Source organism: Myotis daubentonii, chromosome 12 (assembly GCF_963259705.1).
Source record: "Myotis daubentonii chromosome 12, mMyoDau2.1, whole genome shotgun sequence".
NCBI classification, from domain to species: Eukaryota; Metazoa; Chordata; class Mammalia; order Chiroptera; family Vespertilionidae; genus Myotis; species Myotis daubentonii.
In genome coordinates this window covers 24,232,992-24,251,006 of record NC_081851.1, presented here as the reverse complement: position 1 = coordinate 24,251,006, position 18,015 = coordinate 24,232,992, and the positions used below count along the sequence as shown (strand labels likewise).

The 18,015-nt window shown below is 42.1% G+C and overlaps 1 protein-coding gene across 1 annotated transcript; it reads left to right on the top strand.

Annotated features, from left to right (window-relative positions):
- Window positions 1-279: 279 nt before the first annotated feature.
- Window positions 280-9,267, top strand: IL1A (interleukin 1 alpha). Its single transcript, XM_059659190.1, has 7 exons — window positions 280-379; window positions 970-1,024; window positions 2,019-2,067; window positions 2,884-3,106; window positions 4,627-4,800; window positions 6,149-6,267; window positions 8,866-9,267. The coding sequence occupies exons 2-7, from the start codon at window positions 978-980 to the stop codon at window positions 9,061-9,063; spliced, it is 810 nt and encodes a 269-aa protein (XP_059515173.1). The 5' UTR covers window positions 280-379; window positions 970-977; the 3' UTR covers window positions 9,064-9,267.
- The last annotated feature ends 8,748 nt before the right edge of the window (window positions 9,268-18,015 follow it).

Here is an 18,015-nt window from a genome sequence, read left to right as displayed (position 1 = left end):
TCTAGCCACCTATAATTCTGATTTTAGGAGTTCTCTTTCCCCTCCCATCATTGATTTTTAGAAACTTCTTAAGTATCCTATGTTTTCTTCCTTTTTTTTCTAAGACTATGTGTTTATACTTGTTTAGAGTAGAGCAATAAATACACAAAGCAAGTCATAAACTCTGGAAATCTCTGCAAACAGCATTATCAAGTTTATAGTCTGCCATTGTGAGGGTGAACGAACATAAAAGCATACAAGGCAAAATTCTTCCGTGTGAATTCCCTGTGACGTACCCATGGCCACGCCTACTCCACAGAAGACAAAGGCAAAGGCACGGGACTCAGACTAAGTCTCCAGCCAGAGAGGGAGTCACTGCACTGGTGCCTGCGTAGCTAAGGTATGGTCCTTATCACATCTTTGGCTTTTAAAATATTTTTTTCTTTGTATCCTTGACTGTCATCTCTCAAACTGCCTTCTGTGATGCTAAAGCTTTTTCCTTCCTTTCTTGTCCTTTCCTGATTTGAAGTGTGAGTTAGAATCACAGTCAGATTTTAGAAAATGATTCTGTCTCCCAGTGGAGAACTGAAAGACAGAGGAACTGGTTTCATTTAAGGGCAAGCCTTCCCTCTAGGGAACGCTGCTCCCACAAACTCTGTCTCTCTCTTGCATCTGTGTAAGATAAATGCCCCATTCTTGTGGTGTATGTGTGTTTTTAACTTATCCAAAGTTCACTGAATGCCTATGTGCATGCATTGAGTTGGACACATAAGGAATACTAAGATTCTAAAAGAAATTTACAATCTAGTAGAGGAGGCAGATGCAATGCAAATCATTTAAGGGAGTCAAAAGAAGAATGGGGGAAATGCTGAGTGTGGGCTAAGTCATGCATTACGTTTCTCAAGAAGCACACAGCGGAGGTGGTTCCCTATGAAGGCATCTGGCTCAGGAGCTGGCTGGGCTGACAGCTCCTGGTGTTCTCTTTTTCAGAAGTCAAGATGGCTCAGGTCCCTGACCTCTTTGAAGACCTGAAGAGCTGCTACAGGTAGGAAATAGATTCTCTTGTGATTCGATGAGGGGATCAAGGCACGTTAGAATTCAGCTAGGGGTTACAGTGACTAGCATGGGGCCGGACTGGCAGACACTGAAGAGATGTGTCCTAGCTCCAAAGTCACGGCAGCTTCAGCAAAGACCCAGGGCAACTAAGCATCCAGCATGTTAAGCTGAGATGACATTGACAGGGAGACAGCTATGATAGAAAAATTATTTTTAAGGCCTGCTGAGTCCTAGTGAATTTCAACATCTACTCAGACACAGTCTCAGCTAGGGTCACATGTCTGACAGTGATAGGCTTTAATGGACTGTCAGAGAGGGAAACCATTCTCAGAAAACTTCTTGATCTCAATCTGGAAGCGGAAATGGCTCCACAGCAGTCTGAGCACATGAGTGCTTACACACAGTCCAACCTCATCCAGACATAGGAGAAACATAAATGAGTAAAACGGTAAAATTATAGAGCCTTCAGCTAGCATGGTGCTCCCATTACCTGTTAATATGCACTAACACACACTAGGCCATCCAGATGCTGTTTGGATGTGTTGCCAAGTATAAATGACTAGATCCACTTTAGTGAATACATTAAAGCAGCGTGTAACACCTATTTGGCTAAAATTAAAGTGAGGTGCTTCCAAAGTATTTCTTTTCTCTTGAGGAGCTTAATATTTTTCTCGAAAATTTAATTACAACTCTTCAATTTGTTAGTCAAGCTCTGTTTTTGTGGATAAAACCCAGGTAAAGTTCAAAGCCTGCCCTGATGATTACTACAGTAATTGCAAATTAGTGAGGGATGAATCACTGTATGGATGTCTGTTATAGAAGTCTTTCATTTTCTAAGATGACAGTAGTGGCTGTGTGTGTGTGTGTGTGCGCGCGCGTGCGCGTGTGTGTGTTACCCAAAGATAATGTAGTCATTAACATACGTTGCCCAGTGACTGTAATGATATAACAAACAATTACATTTTTATCATCTTGTTTGACAGTGAAAATGAAGAATACAGTTCCGAAATTGACCAACTTTCTCTGACTCAGGTAAGCCAATGACTGATTCTTACGGGATTGCTATTCTGACACTAGTGTTTTCTCCACCAGAAGAGAACCACAATGTCTCAAATCCTAGATGCTTCTGTCATACCCTCACAAGAGGCCCAGAGACATGTATCTGCCTCTGTGCACTGAGAGTTGATGGCCTTCTTCATGGGCACTAGAATTTACCAGAGCAGAGCAGAACTATATCTAGAACCCCAAAAACTGGAGACTCTTGGCCAGGTTTCGTCAGAATGTTATGCCATCCTGAGATAGCTCCTTTGGGATCTGTCTCCTAAAGAGATATGTTGGGGTCATCCTCTCTGACTCCAGCTCCAGAAATTAGTGAGAGCCCTGCAATGTAACAGCCCATGAAGCTGAGGTGGAGAAAACAGGCCACACACCACCTGCGTGATTTTGCTTGGAGACCGTCTGTGTGTATTAGGTACAGGCTCTAAAAGCTGTTCTCAGAGGACTATTTCTAGACTCTTTGTGCCCTACCAGTGAAAGTCTGACTTCCTGAGAGAGACCTAAATGGAGGGCCACCACTCACAAAGGTCACATTTGTAAACCTGTTTCATTACATCTCATTTTTTCAGTTGGGCGATGGATGACAATAACCGGCCAAGAGGTCACATCCTTTCAGGGAAATCCTGAGAGGAAGGGAGGCGGGAGGGAGAGGGGAAGCCTGATGAGACATGGGTTAGCCAAGGCCAAAGTGCAGCTCCTTCTCGCTGAGTCTGTGGAATGAAACTCCTGCTGAAAGGACTCTCATTCTATGGCCGTGGGCAGCCTCTCAGGTTCTACTTCCCTTTCTCACAGAAATCCTTCTATGATGCAAGCTACGACCCACTTCCCAAGAACTGCATGGGCCAATTCCTGTCTCTGAGTACCTCTGAGACCTCTAAGACATCCCAGCTTACCTACAAGGAGAGTGTGGTAGTGGTGGCGGCCAATGGGAAGATTCTGAAGAAGAGACGGTTGAGTTTCAATCAGTTCATTACCGATGATGACCTAGAAACCATTGCCAATGATCCAGAAGAAGGTAGGGAATCAAGTTCAATAATATCCTTGTTTTCCATTTTTAAGCAAATGTAGGGACAATAGAGTATGGGGGCAAATAAAACCTAAAGTCAGAGTAACATGAAGGCAACCAGGCACTAGTCTGGAAACTATAAGGAAGGAAGATTAAATGATATCCTTCTCCAGCAGGCTGGAAGCAGCAGTGGCCTGTGTCTAAAATATTTGCTCACATGCTCATTTCATGGCCATATTATAAAGGTCATGTGACTTTCAAGCCTTTGGCAGAAAGCATTTATTCACTGTTAGTGGGTATCAGCTTACAAGCTGTGTTCCTCCACATGCTAACTATGCCTCCTTGGCCAAATAACTTAACCCCTCTGTGCTCCAGTTTCCTCTGCTGTAAATGGAGATCATCAGAGCCCCTACTCATTGTGAGGATTAAATGCATCAATACTTGCAAGCTTCTTGACTAGAAGAATGCCTGGCACGTAGAAAATACCCAGTAAATATCAGCTATTGCTGTTGTTGTTATTCTTACTATTACTACTGCTGCTACTGCCTTTATTAATGCTACCAACAATACCACTTTATTAATGGCTGCATTATCTCTACACTTCGCAATAACTCTACACTCTCCTTTTATAGATGAGGAAACTAGGCTCAGTGAGCTAGTCACCCACCCAAAGTCACACAATGTGTAAATGGGAAAGCCTTAAACCAAATTTGGTTCTAATCATAAAAACCATGATTTTTCTCCCATGCCTCTATTCTACAACCCTCTATGCAAAACAAAAACCAAATATGTTTAAGGTAACAGCTAAACACTAGTACATGTTCACCTAGAAAATAAAGAAGTAGAAGAAAATGTAAGAAAGAAATAAAAATTACTCATACTACCACTAAGAGTTTACCACTGCCAGTATTACGATAAGTCGTTTCTATATACTTACATATACATGACCATGTTAGGATCACACTGTACACAATTTTATATGTAGGGTTTTTTTTCATGTAGCAATATATCAAGGACATTTTAGAGTGCAATGTTTCACCAATATAAATAACGCAACAACAAACATCCATATCAATAATCCATCATTTCTATTACCATTTACACCCTTAGAAGAGATTCCAAGAAGTAGAATTATGGAGAGCCATGAAAATTTGTGAAGCTTCTGATTTACATCACAGCTCAGAGGGGGACAGACATTTAGACCTGCTCCCTCAGTAACATACAAAATTCTTAACGTATTTATTTCTTTACGCAGAGTGCATTCGATTGAAAATATAGATGGGGATGCTAGAATTTTCCTGGTTACTTAGAAATCTCCAAAACAACCAAAAATGAGGACATTGCAGCAATAATCTCTTTTTAAAAAAATATTGAGGCATCAAAGTTTAAAAAGAAATGATCCTAGAGTCCACTCTGCTACTGCTGGGTGATTCTACTTCTCTGTTTCCTCATTTCTGTGCTTGTATTAGAGCAGACATGTCATGCGTTTGCACCCGGACACTAATCTCAGCTTGTGCTAATGATTGTAGAAATCCTCCAGCCCAAGTCAGTACCGTACAGCTTCCAGGGCAACGTGAAGTACCCCTTCATGAGGGTCATCAAAAGGCATTTCATCCTGAATGACGACCTTCATCAAAGTATCATTCGAGACACATCGGGTCGCTTCCTCATGGCTGCCGCGTTAAATGATATGGACCAAGCAGGTAAACAGACAACTCGGTCATCCTCCCTCCTCTTATTTCTGTATTTCTTTCAAGCTTTCTACTTTCAAAGAATACACCTCTCTAGACTCCTGGCTCTGCTCAATTTTTCTAGAACAGAAGGATGCATATCACCCCAGTTAAAACCCCTGGCAAAGACAAGAGCCTCAACCAAACCTGGGAGCCTCCCAAGTAGGTGTGCTGTCCTGAGAGCACCAAGGGCAGTGTGCAGCTTTCTGATGGAGTCTCTCCTTTGGTTCTCTCAGTCTTATCCTCCTTTTAAAGATGAGGAAACTGAGTCTCAACAATGTTAAATGACTCAGCCCGATTTACCCAGAACCAATGAGGAGCCACCACGCCTCATTAGAAAGCCTGCCAAGCAAACTTACAAATAACACCAAATTAGAAAGAACCATTATCTCAATCACATAACCTAATTGGAGGCAAAACATGCAATAAGATGCAAATATGTTCTGAAGGATGAAACTTAGTGTCTAAGAAGTTTTATCACACCATTTCCATGGTGTACATGGTTAGCTTCAGGATATGTCATCATATACAAAATTATTTCCCAAGATCCACAGAAGATCCTCTGCAGTAACCAGCAGGGCTCTCTCTGATTGGACTTCAGCTAGCATGCTTCCCACTCTACGACAGTTACAAATCATTTGTGTTCTATTTTCACCAATTTTCCTATATATTGACCATATGTGTGTATATATATATATATATATATATATATATATATATATATATATATAGAGAGAGAGAGAGAGAGAGAGAGAGAGAGAGAGAGAGAATCGGGTTTGCTCTAAGTAATTCTGTTGCAAATATCTTTGTTTATGTACATTTTTTCCTATGAGGTTATTTCTTTAGAAGAGCATATCCCAAAAGTGGGACTCCGGGGTTCCTAGGCATATATAATTTTACAACTCTTATTAGGCTTTGTTCTTAAGAAAAATTTAACTGCTTGTCATTAACACTGGCAACATGGGTATCAGCCTCCCTAAACCCCTCCATCTTAGTTCATTATGAACTCATAACCTCACATTACAGTGTCTTATCCCACTAATGTAATTACAAGAGATTTAATAAATACTCAGCCCCCAAGCATTCATTAAACTTGGAAGATTCTAAGGATATTAACCAAGTATCAATCTGCCTAGTAAATATGGCAGACATTGTAAAGGACACAACAGTGTGCCAGATTCCATTTCTGGCACTTACACCATAGTCAGGGGCCTAATACACACACACAGGCACACACAGGCACATACAGAGTATCTACATAAACACTTGATTCTATACAAATACCATAGGTTTACTTTCTTTTTGGTTTTTCTCTCCACAGTGAAATTTGACATGGGTGCTTATAAATCAGATGACCTTAAGCGTCCCGTGACTCTGAGAATCTCAGACACGCGACTGTTTCTGAGTGCGCAAAATGAAGGCGAATCCGTATTGTTAAAGGTCAGTTGTCCTCTGTCTCTACTTACCTTCTCATACATTTGTCAATGACTCCAAAAGGCAGACACTCCTAGCAGGGTGCACAGTCCTCTTCTCTTCCTACCACAGTCCCCACCTGCTCATCTGACCCCATCCTGCTTCTCACCCCTCCCCAGAGGCAATTCTAGGCAGAATCTGTGGGAGAGTAAAATGAAGATGCAAGAGTGTATAAGAGATAAATTGCCTTCTTCCTTCTTTTTTTTTTCTCTGCCTGATCCTGTTCACCTCCCATCCCAGGACATCCATTTATTTAAGCCACCTTTGATCCTTACTGACATCTACTATCTGGCTTACATTATTTAGATATTAAGATGATGGGCCTAGTTGGTCCGACGGTTGTGGGTTATTGTTAAGCTGATTAACATAGAAAGATGATGGGCCTGCCTCCAAGAAACTCAAACAAGTCAACTGAGATCAGAGAGGATTAATCATGTGCCAACAGGCACAAGGCAGAAAGCTGGAGCCAACAGGCAAACCCTGGCCTTCTGACTCTAGTGCCTCTCTCTCTTCATTGGTGCCCACATTATCCATCATCCCATCCACTACCACCTTCCCCGACAAATACACAGATGCCTACTTTAGTCTTAGAGTTTTCTCCACTAATAAGTAGGTGACTCTTACTCAGTAAATGTATAATCCAACCCCCCCGACACACACACACACACACACACACACACACACACACACACACACGAATTTATGTGGTGCATGTGTTTCTCTACCTGGATCAAGTTAAAGGAAAGTGGTGTCAGTAGCTTCATTCATGAAGTCATTCAGTAAGCATTATTTGCTGACAGCCTTCTGTCTGTCAAGCTTAGTGCCAACAGCGGTGTAGACAGTGGTACACCAAAGTCCCTAACCTTGTAGAACTTAGTCTCCTGGGGGACACAGTCAATAAACAAACCAAGCAACCAGCACAACGTGCAAGATGCTGTAAAGCAAATGGACAAGGTACCGAGATAAAGAAAAGTGGGAGTTCTCTTTAGATAGAGAGCCAAGAATAGAGCTCCCTGTAAGATGAGGGCTGCTGATGGGAGGGGGGGAGCATGCCATCATATAAGGTGGGGAAAAGGGCATTGTAAACAGGGGGGTCTGACTGATCCCAGGCCCTAGATCTTTAAGAGCTTAAAGGCTAACTTCAAAGATCAGGACACTCTAGGAGCTGGGCACCAAGAGGAAGAGGGAAGAAAGGCAGAGGCTGGTATTGGTGGAGCCTTGCATTTGGATTTCATCTGAGGTACAATAAAAAGCCATTAAAGGGAATTCATTTATATTTTCTAAAATGGAGAATAGATCAGAAGGAAGGCAACAGAGGAAGCAGACAGCCCAAATAGGAGGCAATAACAATAGTCATGGGGTGGGAAGTGCTGAGACAGGTGGAAAGCTGTAGACAGAATCTCATTACATTTTGAAGACAGAATCAAAAAGAGCAAGAGGAGAAACTCCACTTATTGAGATGAGAAAAATTAGGAAAGGAATAGGTTTGGGAAATAAAATCTTTATTGACATTAAAAACCCCAAGAAAACCTCAAAAAGAATATTTAGTTCCTTTAGATCAGCAGTTCTCAACCTGTGGGTTGCGACCCCTCTGGGGGTCGAACAACCCCTTCACACGGGTCGCCTAAGACCATCGGAAAACACATATATAATTACATATTGTTTTTGTGATTAATCACTATGCTTTAATTATGTTCAATTTGTAACAATGAAAATACATCCTGCATATCAGATATTTACATTACGATTCATAACAGTAGCAAAATTACAGTTATGAAGTAGCAACAAAAATAATTTTATGGTTGGGGGTCACCACAACATGAGGAACTGTATTAAAGGGTCATGGCATTAAGAAGGTTGAGAACCACTGCTTTAGATTAAAAAGAGTAGAGAACTATCTCAAGTTAGAATTTGAATTTTAATTTTTCATCAAAGTATTGTTAAATTCTATTCATAACCACAAGAAAGATACAGTTTAAAGAGATCACAATCATCAACAATTTTATAGAAAGGATTCAGCTGCTAATATACCTGTGTAGTGGTGAGTGTGTGTGTGTGTGTGTGTGTGTGTGTGTGTGTTATTTTTTCAACCTTCAATTGTTTATTCAAATACAGACATAAACATTTTTACATTATACATTGTTTTCCCAAAAGTATGATTTACACGCTTAGAGGTCAAAATTTTTAGAGGTCTTAGAATTGCTAGTGCTTAGATTTGATGCAAAATGTCTTATGCTTGTGTTGGAGGCAGGACAAGAATGACGTTTGACCCCACCTGCCAAGATACAGGGAGACACTGGTGTCATTGGCAATCTCCATGACTAATTTGGATTTCTCTCCAGTTAACTAAGGAGATCAACTATTATGAATAGATGAGGCCATACATCTAATAGGCATGTAATAAATGCTTGCTGAATGAACAAATGAATGAAGAACCTACATAATATTACAGAGTCAGAATCCTAAAGTGCTATGTTTCTCACTAAGGCTACATGCCAAAGGGAGTGAACTTTGATTCTTGTTCTAGCATCTTATTCTCTAACAACTCTGTCCTCCTTATCCTAGGAGTTGCCTGAGACACCCAAAACCATCACAGATGAGACCAACCTCCTCTTCTTCTGGGAAACTCAGGGCAATAAGGACTACTTCGAGTCAGTTGCCCATCCAAAGCTGTTTATTGCCACAAAGCAAGAATACCAGGTGCACATGGCAAGTGGGCATCCCTCTATCATTGACTTGCAGATACTGGAAAACTACTCTTAACTCTGAAGTCTACTTACTTGTGAAATGCTGACAGCCCATATGTACCGTGTACATGAAGAAGTCAAATCCTTTACTCTTAGTCACTTGCTGAGCATGTGCTAAGCCTTTGTAATTCTAAATGAATGTTTACTCTCTTTGCAAGAGAGGGAATAAGGTCTAGTGAACCAACACTAATATATGATATTGCTTGTTATTTAAGGAACACACTATTTAAGGAACACCCTGTATTACATACAGGTTAACTAAGGCACAAGAAAACTAAGAAAGGCCCGCAATGGCACTTGGAATGAGAAGCCAGAGACCCAGGATTTCATTCCATCTGCTTGCCTTCTGCTATTAAGTTGCTGATGGATACTTAATCAAATACCAAAAGTTTCTGGGACTTCATTTTGATCATCTTCAAAATGGAGGGAATGTCCTTTCTGCCTCAACAGTATTTTATGACAATCAATGAGATCATTTCAGTAAAATGCTTCTTGAAGCTGAGCCTTAAGAATAAAGCAAAGGATGGAATGTTAAGTTATTATTTATATACTAGAGGCCTGGTGCATGAAATTCGTGCACTGGGGATGGGGGGGGGTGCCTTAGCCTGGCCTGTGCCCTCTCGCAATACGGGACCCCTCCCTCCTTACTGCCCACCTGCTTGCTGCTCCTTAGTCCCGCCACCACCACTGCACTCGCCAGCTGCCCTGGCCCCTGCTGTGGGTCAGAGCTCCTCTGCTACAGCAAAGGTTTGGGTTCCATTCTGCCAGGGCACTTACTTAGGTTTCGGGTTTGATATCCAGTTGGGGCTGACTGCTGCTCAGGAAGTGACTGAGGACCGTGTGCTCTAGTCATTTGGTGGGGAGCTGGGGTTCCATTGCCAACCTGGCCGACTCTGATCCCCACTACCCCCACTCCTACATCAAGGACGACTTCAACTATGGCAGCTGCATGGCCTCCGCCAGCGTACACATCCGCATGGGTAGGTCACCCTCTCCTTGGCTCGCCAGGCATGGCTGCTGCGCAGTCGCCCCAGAGGTGAATTTACGGGTTCCCAAGGAGAACGCCCTCTGCGCCAGACCCCAGGGAGAGCAGGGTCAGAGGGAAAGCACTTCGCCTGGAGGGGAGCACCCGTCCTATGCAGGGCTCGCAGGGTTTGTGTCTCTGATCCTGCCCCCAGCAGCCCCAGCACCAAGGTAGTGGGCCTTGGGGTTGCTGGGTGCCGGGTCTGCTGGTTTGTGTCTCCAATCAAGCCCCCAGCAGCCCCAACACCACCTCAGCGGGGCTTGGGGCTGCTGGGTGCCAGGCTCCCCTGCGTTTTTGTGTCTCTAATCCGGCCTCCAGCAGCCCCAGCAACCCCAGCACTGCCTAAATAGCTTAAGGGAAACTTTATTTAATCTTCTTTTAAAAGCAATCTAGTTTAAAAATGAGTTGCAGTTAAGAGAGAACAAAGAGCCCTAGCTGGTTTGGCTCAGTGGATAGAGTATTGGCCTGTGGACTGAAGGGTCCCAGGTTCAATTCTGGCCAAGGGCACATGCCTGGGTTGTGGGCTCAATCCCCAGTAGGAGACCTGCTGGAGGCAGCCAATCAATGATTCTCATCATTGATGTTTCTCTCTCTCTCTCCCCTTCTCCCTTTCTCTCTGAAATCAATAAAGAAATATATTTTTTAAAAAAAAGAGGGGAAAAAAGAGAACAAAGAACATGGTACCTAAGAGTGAGATAGACAGACAGAGGAGAGACTGGGCACTGGTCAGGGGCTTACATGCCAACTGTTCTCCACCTGGGAAATGATGTAAAATCGGTTTCTTTAGTTTTCTGCTCAATGGTCTTCTCCAGCGAGTGGAGTGGCATCTGCTCGCTTCTCCCTGGGGCCTGGCTGGGTGGTCGCCTTGGGGTCTGGCTGCGCTCCAGCGGGCTTCGCACAGGCCTGGCTGCTCCGCCTGGCCCTGTCCACACGTTGCTTCCTCTGAGTCTTCCTTGGGCGCAGCCCCGGTCCATCACCTCCTCCTGTGTCTCACACCGCTTCCACAGAGCCTATAAAGAGGCCCACACGGAGTTCAGGTCTGCAAGGAGCTGGTCCTCTGCTTTCAGAACCTTCGGGATCTCCGCTTGCAATTGTTCCCTTCCATGACCTTCCTTCCCTACCTCCGGCATCTTCCCGGAGCACCGCATGCCTGCCCTCCAGCAGCAGGTTGTCTTTGTGTGGCTTTCAGGGCCTGGTGGCCACACTGCGGCCCTTCTGCGTTGGGCGCTGGGCCTGAGGCCCGCCTGGGAAGGCAGTCGGCTCCCCAGCAAGTCCCACTGCACCAGGCACACGTGTGCCCGCCCACGTCCACGCCCTCCAGGCATGCCCGGCTCAGGGCCTGGGCAGCGCTCCAGGAGCGGGGCATGGAGGTGTCGGGACTCCTCCCCAAGGCGACCCTTCACCCAGGAGTCCCTGCCGGCCAGTGGGAAGCGCCCTCGGTGGGTCCACTGCTCTGGGTGCTAGGAAGGAGGAGGCCGCGGAGGGCGAGGTCCTGAAGCAGGAGGAGGCCTCGGAAGGCAGGTGAGGAGCCCAGGACTCATGGTGCCCCGCCGCCATCCTGCGTCCCGCTGGGGCTTGCACCCAGGAGTGCCATGGCTGCGGCAGGGCCACTGGCTGGGCTTGGAGGTTTGTCCTCTGCGCACAGGCCCAGCGGCCTGCCTGGTGTGGGTGGGGGTTTCGGGTCACCTTGAGGGAGGCTCTGGCCTTTCTCTGCTCATCTCCTGGTGGAGCAGCTGGACTCCAGCACTGTGGTCAGAGGAGCTGCCTCCCAGCCCCCAGGCCACTTCTCAGAGTCAGAAGTTGCGCCGCCCGCCCCGCCCTGCACACTGCAGGCCTGGATCCTGTACTGGGGCAGGGGGGATCGTGTTGCCACCCGCCCAGCCAGCGCCGCCTCCCACCCCCTGTGCCCCAGGCCGCACTCGGCAGGCCTGGATCCTACGCTGGGGCAGGCTGGAGGCTCAGGATCACTTTGCCGCCAGGAGGGGCAGCGCAGTGGGATCTGCCTGCAGTATGCAAATTAGCCGCCATCTTTGTTGGTGGTTAATTTGCATATTGCGCTGATTAGCTAATGGGAGGCGTAGTGAAGGTATGGTCAATTACCATGTTTGTCTATTATTAGATAGGATACATAAATATTTATAAATGTTATTTAAGATAATTATATTATATTATTATATTTATGCCAAGTCTTTTTGATTTGTGTGGGGGGCCAGGTATCCTCAACAACAGACAGTGTTCTCCAGGCTAAGTGAGTTTGATGTAGTTACACTAATGCACTTTGGTCCAAGTTGTGCTCTTTCCATTGCCATGAGGCTCTGTATTCTGGGATCCTTGCAATTATGATAATAAATTTGTGTTTTAATTATTTTCTTTGTTTGAGCTGATAATTGGCCAAAATCTTTCACTCCTCTACCTTTAAACTTGCTTTGTCATTCATGTGCCATTATATTTCACCTTCTATCAATTCCTGATAGCTAAAATGGAATGAACTTAACTTTGGCAACCATGGGACAACTGTTATCTAAACTTTCTGGAACATAAGTAATGTTACTTCTAGGTTCTAAAAGTTGGGCTAAAACCACAGTGTCACATTACTATCAACAACAAGGACTGATACATTATCAACCACAATTGAACAAAAATTACAAAAAAGTAAATCTGACATGTAATTATTGTCTTACTCATTATTTTACTGCACTAGAGGCCCGGTGCATAAAATTCATGCACTGGAAGGGAGGAATGTCCCTCAGCCCAGCCGGCACCCTCTCGCAATCTGGGACCCTTTGGGGTATGTCCGACTGCTCTGTAGTGCTGCCTGGTTCCAGGAGAGGATCCCGCCGCAGCTGCACTCGCCAGATGTGAGCGCGGCTTCTGACTGAGCAGCACTTCCCCTGTGGGAGCACACTGACCACCAGGGGGCAGCTCCTGCCTTGAGTGTCTTCCCCCTGGTGGTCAGTGCGCATCATAGTGACTGGTTGACTGGTTGTTCCAGTCTTTCCAGTCGTTTCATCATAATGGTCATTTAGGATTTCATATATATAGATGGTCATTAGGAACAAAAGATAGAAGTTCACATAAATAACTATAGTGCTACATTACAAACCAAACCATGAGTTTGTTTTTTTTCTCCCCCCTTTATTAGCTAGCGAGCAGCATAACTGGCATTAAGAATGATATTCTCAGGTTTATTTAAAGTTCACATTACAAATTTATAACACATGTGTTCATCTATCCACACAAACACACATACAGAGCCACATTAATAACTAACCAATGCATTTAGAAAGCATGGATATAAAATATATATTGAGTTGAAAAAAAGTTAAAATCAAGGGAACTTGGAATTAGATGTGGGAAATAATGGGAAAGGAGTAGTTCTAGATGACTCTCAGTTTCCTATTACTGGGAAGTAGGTGAGTGACTGTATCAATCAGTACTTTTGGTAGAAATATGGAGTTCTGCTCACTACCAGGATGCAGTATGATGAGTACGATTTTAGGCATGCAATTTGAGCTACTGGCAGTATGCCCAAATGTACATGTGGAATGGACAAATGATAATATGTCTGGAACCCGGGAGAAGTTAGAACTAGATATAGATTTGGAAGACAGAAGGTGCACAGTAGATAAAATCTTAAAAGTGACATCAGAGAAAGAAGAAAAGAGAAGCGTATGGTGAACACTGTTGTTTGTTCATGCTATTGCCATCTCCCCTGCCTAAATAAGAAGGTCACCATGATGGGGTTCAACAGTCTTGGCACTAAATTTGTTAGACCCTATTTATTTTATGATGGTCTTCTTAAGTCAATTTTCTTTTTTTCAATTTTGTTTTATTGCTTAAAGTATTACAAAGAGTAGTACATATGTCTCCTTTCCCCCCGCCCTTGACATTCCCCTGGCCACCCCTACCCCCGAGTCTTATGTCCATTGGTTATGCTTATATGCATGCATGCAAGTCCTTCAGTTGATCTCTTACCCCCTGTTCCCGCCCCCCAACCCTCCCCAGCCTTCCTGCTATAGTTGACAGTCTGTTCGATGCTTCTCTGCCTCTGTATCTATTTTTGTTCATCAGTTTATAATGGTCTTTATTATCCATAAATGAGTGAGATCATGTAGTATTTTTCTTTTATTGACTGGCTTATTTCACTTGGCATAATGCTCTCCAGTTCCATCCATGCTGTTGCAAATGGTAAGAATTCCCTTTTTTTACAGCAGCATAGTATTCCATCGTGTAGATGTACCACAGTTTTCTAATCCATTCATCTGCTGATGGGCACTTAGGCTGTTTCCAGATCTTCACTATGGTAAATTGTGCTGCTATGAACATAGGAATGCATATATCCTTTCTGATTGGTGTTTCTGGTTTCTTGGGATATATTCCTAGAAGTGGGATCACTGGGTCAAATGGGAGTTCCATTTTTAACTTTTTGAGGAAATTCCATACTGTCTTTCATAGTGGCTGCACCAGTCTGCATTCCCACCAGCAGTGCAAGAGTGTTCCCTTTTCTTCACATCCTTGCCAGCACTTGTCGTTTTTGTTGATTTGTTGATGATAGCCATTCTGACAGGTGTGAGATGGTACCTCATTGTTGTTTTGATTTGCATTTCTCGGATGATTGGTGACTTTGAGCATGTTTTCATATGTCTCTTGGCTTTCTGAATGTCCTCTTTTGAAAGGTGTCTATTTAGGTCCTTTGCCCATTTTTTGATTGGATTGTTTATATAAGTCAATTTTCAAGTTGATGAGAGAAAAGACAAATCTTCACCTTTAAGTCCAAGGTATAGAAACAAAAAGCCAAAGGACATTTCCCTAGCCCTCTTCCCACTAAGTCATCTCCAGACATTTAAAAATACCTACACTCAAACTTTTGGGGGTGATGAAAATAGTTGGGATAGTAATAATTATTGTAGTATATATAAATATGCTTGTGTATCTATATCTATTCCTTGATTGTATGCTGATTTTATGACTAAAATCACTTGTCAAAATTGTCCTCTTGAGTCTTGACCAATGTTGTCAATATCTTTTATACAATTTGTAGGCTAGAATTAAATACAGTATTCAAGATTTGGTCAGACCAGTAGAAACCAGAATAGGATTTTGTCCTTCCTATTTAGACACCATGGTTTTGTTTAGGAAGCAACATTATCTTTTTGAAAGTCTTAAATTTAAGTATTTAATCCATTTGAGGTGATTTTTATGTGTGGTGACATATAACATTTGTAGGCAGTTAAGACCTAGACCAATTCTCAACCTAAGTTCAAACTTTAATGTATTCTCTGTTAAACTTAATCTTGTTAATTTGATCCCAGATCTTTTTAGATTGTTCCAAATTCTGATTTTTTATAAACACTGACTTTCCTCTCCTCAGTTTTATAGCATTTGTAATTTCATGAGCATATTTTTATTTTGTTCACACTATATTGTTGAGTATAAAGAATGGATTACAAAGATTTTACAGTGTAACCCTGTCTTTATTTAAAATATTTACAATTTACATTTAAATGATTATAGAAAGGTATACATCAAAATGTTAACAATCTTGCCTCTGAGTGATTGAATGATTTATAAGAGTTCTTGGTTATATATTTTTCTGAATTTTTAAAGGAATGCATGATTGCATAAAAAAATACCAATTTATACAAAGACTTTTATGAGTTTGACTTTTATTTAGATTTCACATATAAGTGACACCATGCAGTATTTATCTTTCTCTGTCTGACTTATTTCACTTAGCATAATGTCCTAAAGGTCCATCCATATTGTAGCAAACATCAAGATTTCTTTCTTTCTCATGTCTGAATAATATTCCATGTATATACGTATTTTATTATATATTTTTAATATATTTTATTGATTTTTTACAGAGAGGAAGGGAGAGGGATAGAGAGCTAGAAACATCGATGAGAGAGAAACATCGATCAGCTGCCTCCTGCACACTCCCTACTGGACATGTGCCCTCAACCAAGGTACATGCCCTCGGCCAGAATCGAACCTGGGACCCTTGGGTCCACAGGCCGACGCTCTAGCCACTGCTCCAAACCGGTTAGGGCTATTATATATTTTTAATTTACTTATCCATTTATCCACTGATGAATGCTTCAGTTGTTTCCATAGCTTGACTATTGTAAATAATGCTGCAATAAACATCACCATGCAGGTATCTCTTCAACATCCTGTTTTCATTTCCTTTGGATGTAATACCTGGAAATGTAAATCCTAAGCTATATAGTAGTTCTATTATTAACTTTTTTAGGAGCCTCCATACTGTGTTCTATAGTAGCTATACCAATTTACATTTCCGCTAATAGTATAGAAGGGTTCCCTTTTCTCCAAATCGTCATCAACACTTGTTTTCTCTTGTCTTTTTTCTGACGGCCATTCTAACAGGTATGAGGTGATATCTCATTGTGGTTTTGATTTGCATTTCCCTGATGGTTAGTGATGTTGAGTACCTTTTCGTGTACCTGTTGGTCATATGAATGGCTTTTTTTGAAAAATGTCTATTCAGCTTCTCTGCCCATTTTTTTAATTGGATTGTTTTCTTTTTTGTTTGTTGTTTTGCTATTGAAATGTGTGAGTTCTCTATATATTTTGGCTATCAGCCCTTTATCGAATAGATGGCTTGAAAAGATTTTCTCCCATTCCACTGATTGCCTTTTTATTTTGTTAATGATTTCTTTAACTGTGAAGAAACTTTTTCTTTTGATGCGGTCTCGCTTGTTTATATTTGCTTGTTGAAGCTGTCTTAGTGTTAAATCCAAAAAAAAAATCATTGCCAAGACCAATGTCAAGGAGCTTACCCTCTGTTTTCTTCGAGGAGTTTTACAGCTTCCAGTCTTAAATTTAAGTCTTGAATCCATTTGAGTTGATTTTTATGTATGGTTTGAGATGGGATACAGTTTCATTCTTTGGCATGGGGCTGTTCAGTATTCCCAACGCCACTGATTGAAGAGACTATCCTTTCTCCATTGTATAGTCTTGACTCCTGTGTCAAAAATTAATTAGCCATATATGCATGGGTTTACTAGTATCTGCATTTTCTGTCTTGTTACATTGATCTATGTGTCTTTTATACCAATACCACAGTGTTTTGATTGCAATCATTTTGTAATATAGTCTGAAATCAGGAAGTATAATGGCTCCAGCTTTGCTCTTTATCAAGGGTTCTTTGGAAATTTGGAGTCTTTTGTGATTACATACAAATTTTAGGATTGATTGTTCTATTTCCGTGAAAAATGGCATTGGAATTTTGATAGGGGTTGCATTGAATCTGTGGATTGCTTAGGGTAGTATGGACATTTTAATAATACTAATTCTTCCAATCTATGAACACAGATTATCTTTCCATTTATTTATAGGTTTCTATGCACAGATGTTTCACTTCCTTGGTTAAATTCATTCCGAACTATTTTATTCTTTTTTTATGGAATTGTAAATGGAGTTGTTTTCTTAATTTCTCTTTCTGATGGTTTATAGAAATGCAACAGATTTGTTATATTGGTTTTCTATCCTGCGAATTTACTGAAACTAATAGTTTCTTGGGTTTTGTATTTTTGTTTGTTTTTGGTATCTCTAGTTTCCTATATATATCATGTCATCTGCAAATAGAGACTATCTTACTTTCCCCTTTACTATTTGGTTTCCTTTTTCTTATGCCTAAATGCTCTGGAGGACTTCCAGGACTATGCTGAATAAAAACGATGAGAACAGACATCTTTGACTTGTTGCTGACCTTAGAGGAAAAGCTTTTAACTTTTCAGCATTGAGTAGATGTTAGCTGTAGGCTTGTCAGTTTAGAGCTTATTATATTGAGGTACATTCCTTCTATACTCGGTTTGTTGGGAGTTTTTATCGTGAATAGCCATTGAATTTTGTCAGATGCTTTTTCTGCATCTATTTTGGGGTTTATCCTATTCTTCGGGGTCTGGCAGGAGGAGGGAA

Coding starts and splice junctions, on each gene's coding strand:
- IL1A (XM_059659190.1), top strand. CDS start 978: ATGGCTCAGGTCCCTGACCTCTTTGAAGACCTGAAGAGCTGCTACAG. Junction 1,025..2,018: donor GACCTGAAGAGCTGCTACAG/GTAGGAAATAGA, acceptor CTTGTTTGACAG/TGAAAATGAAGAATACAGTT. Junction 6,268..8,865: donor GCGAATCCGTATTGTTAAAG/GTCAGTTGTCCT, acceptor TCCTTATCCTAG/GAGTTGCCTGAGACACCCAA.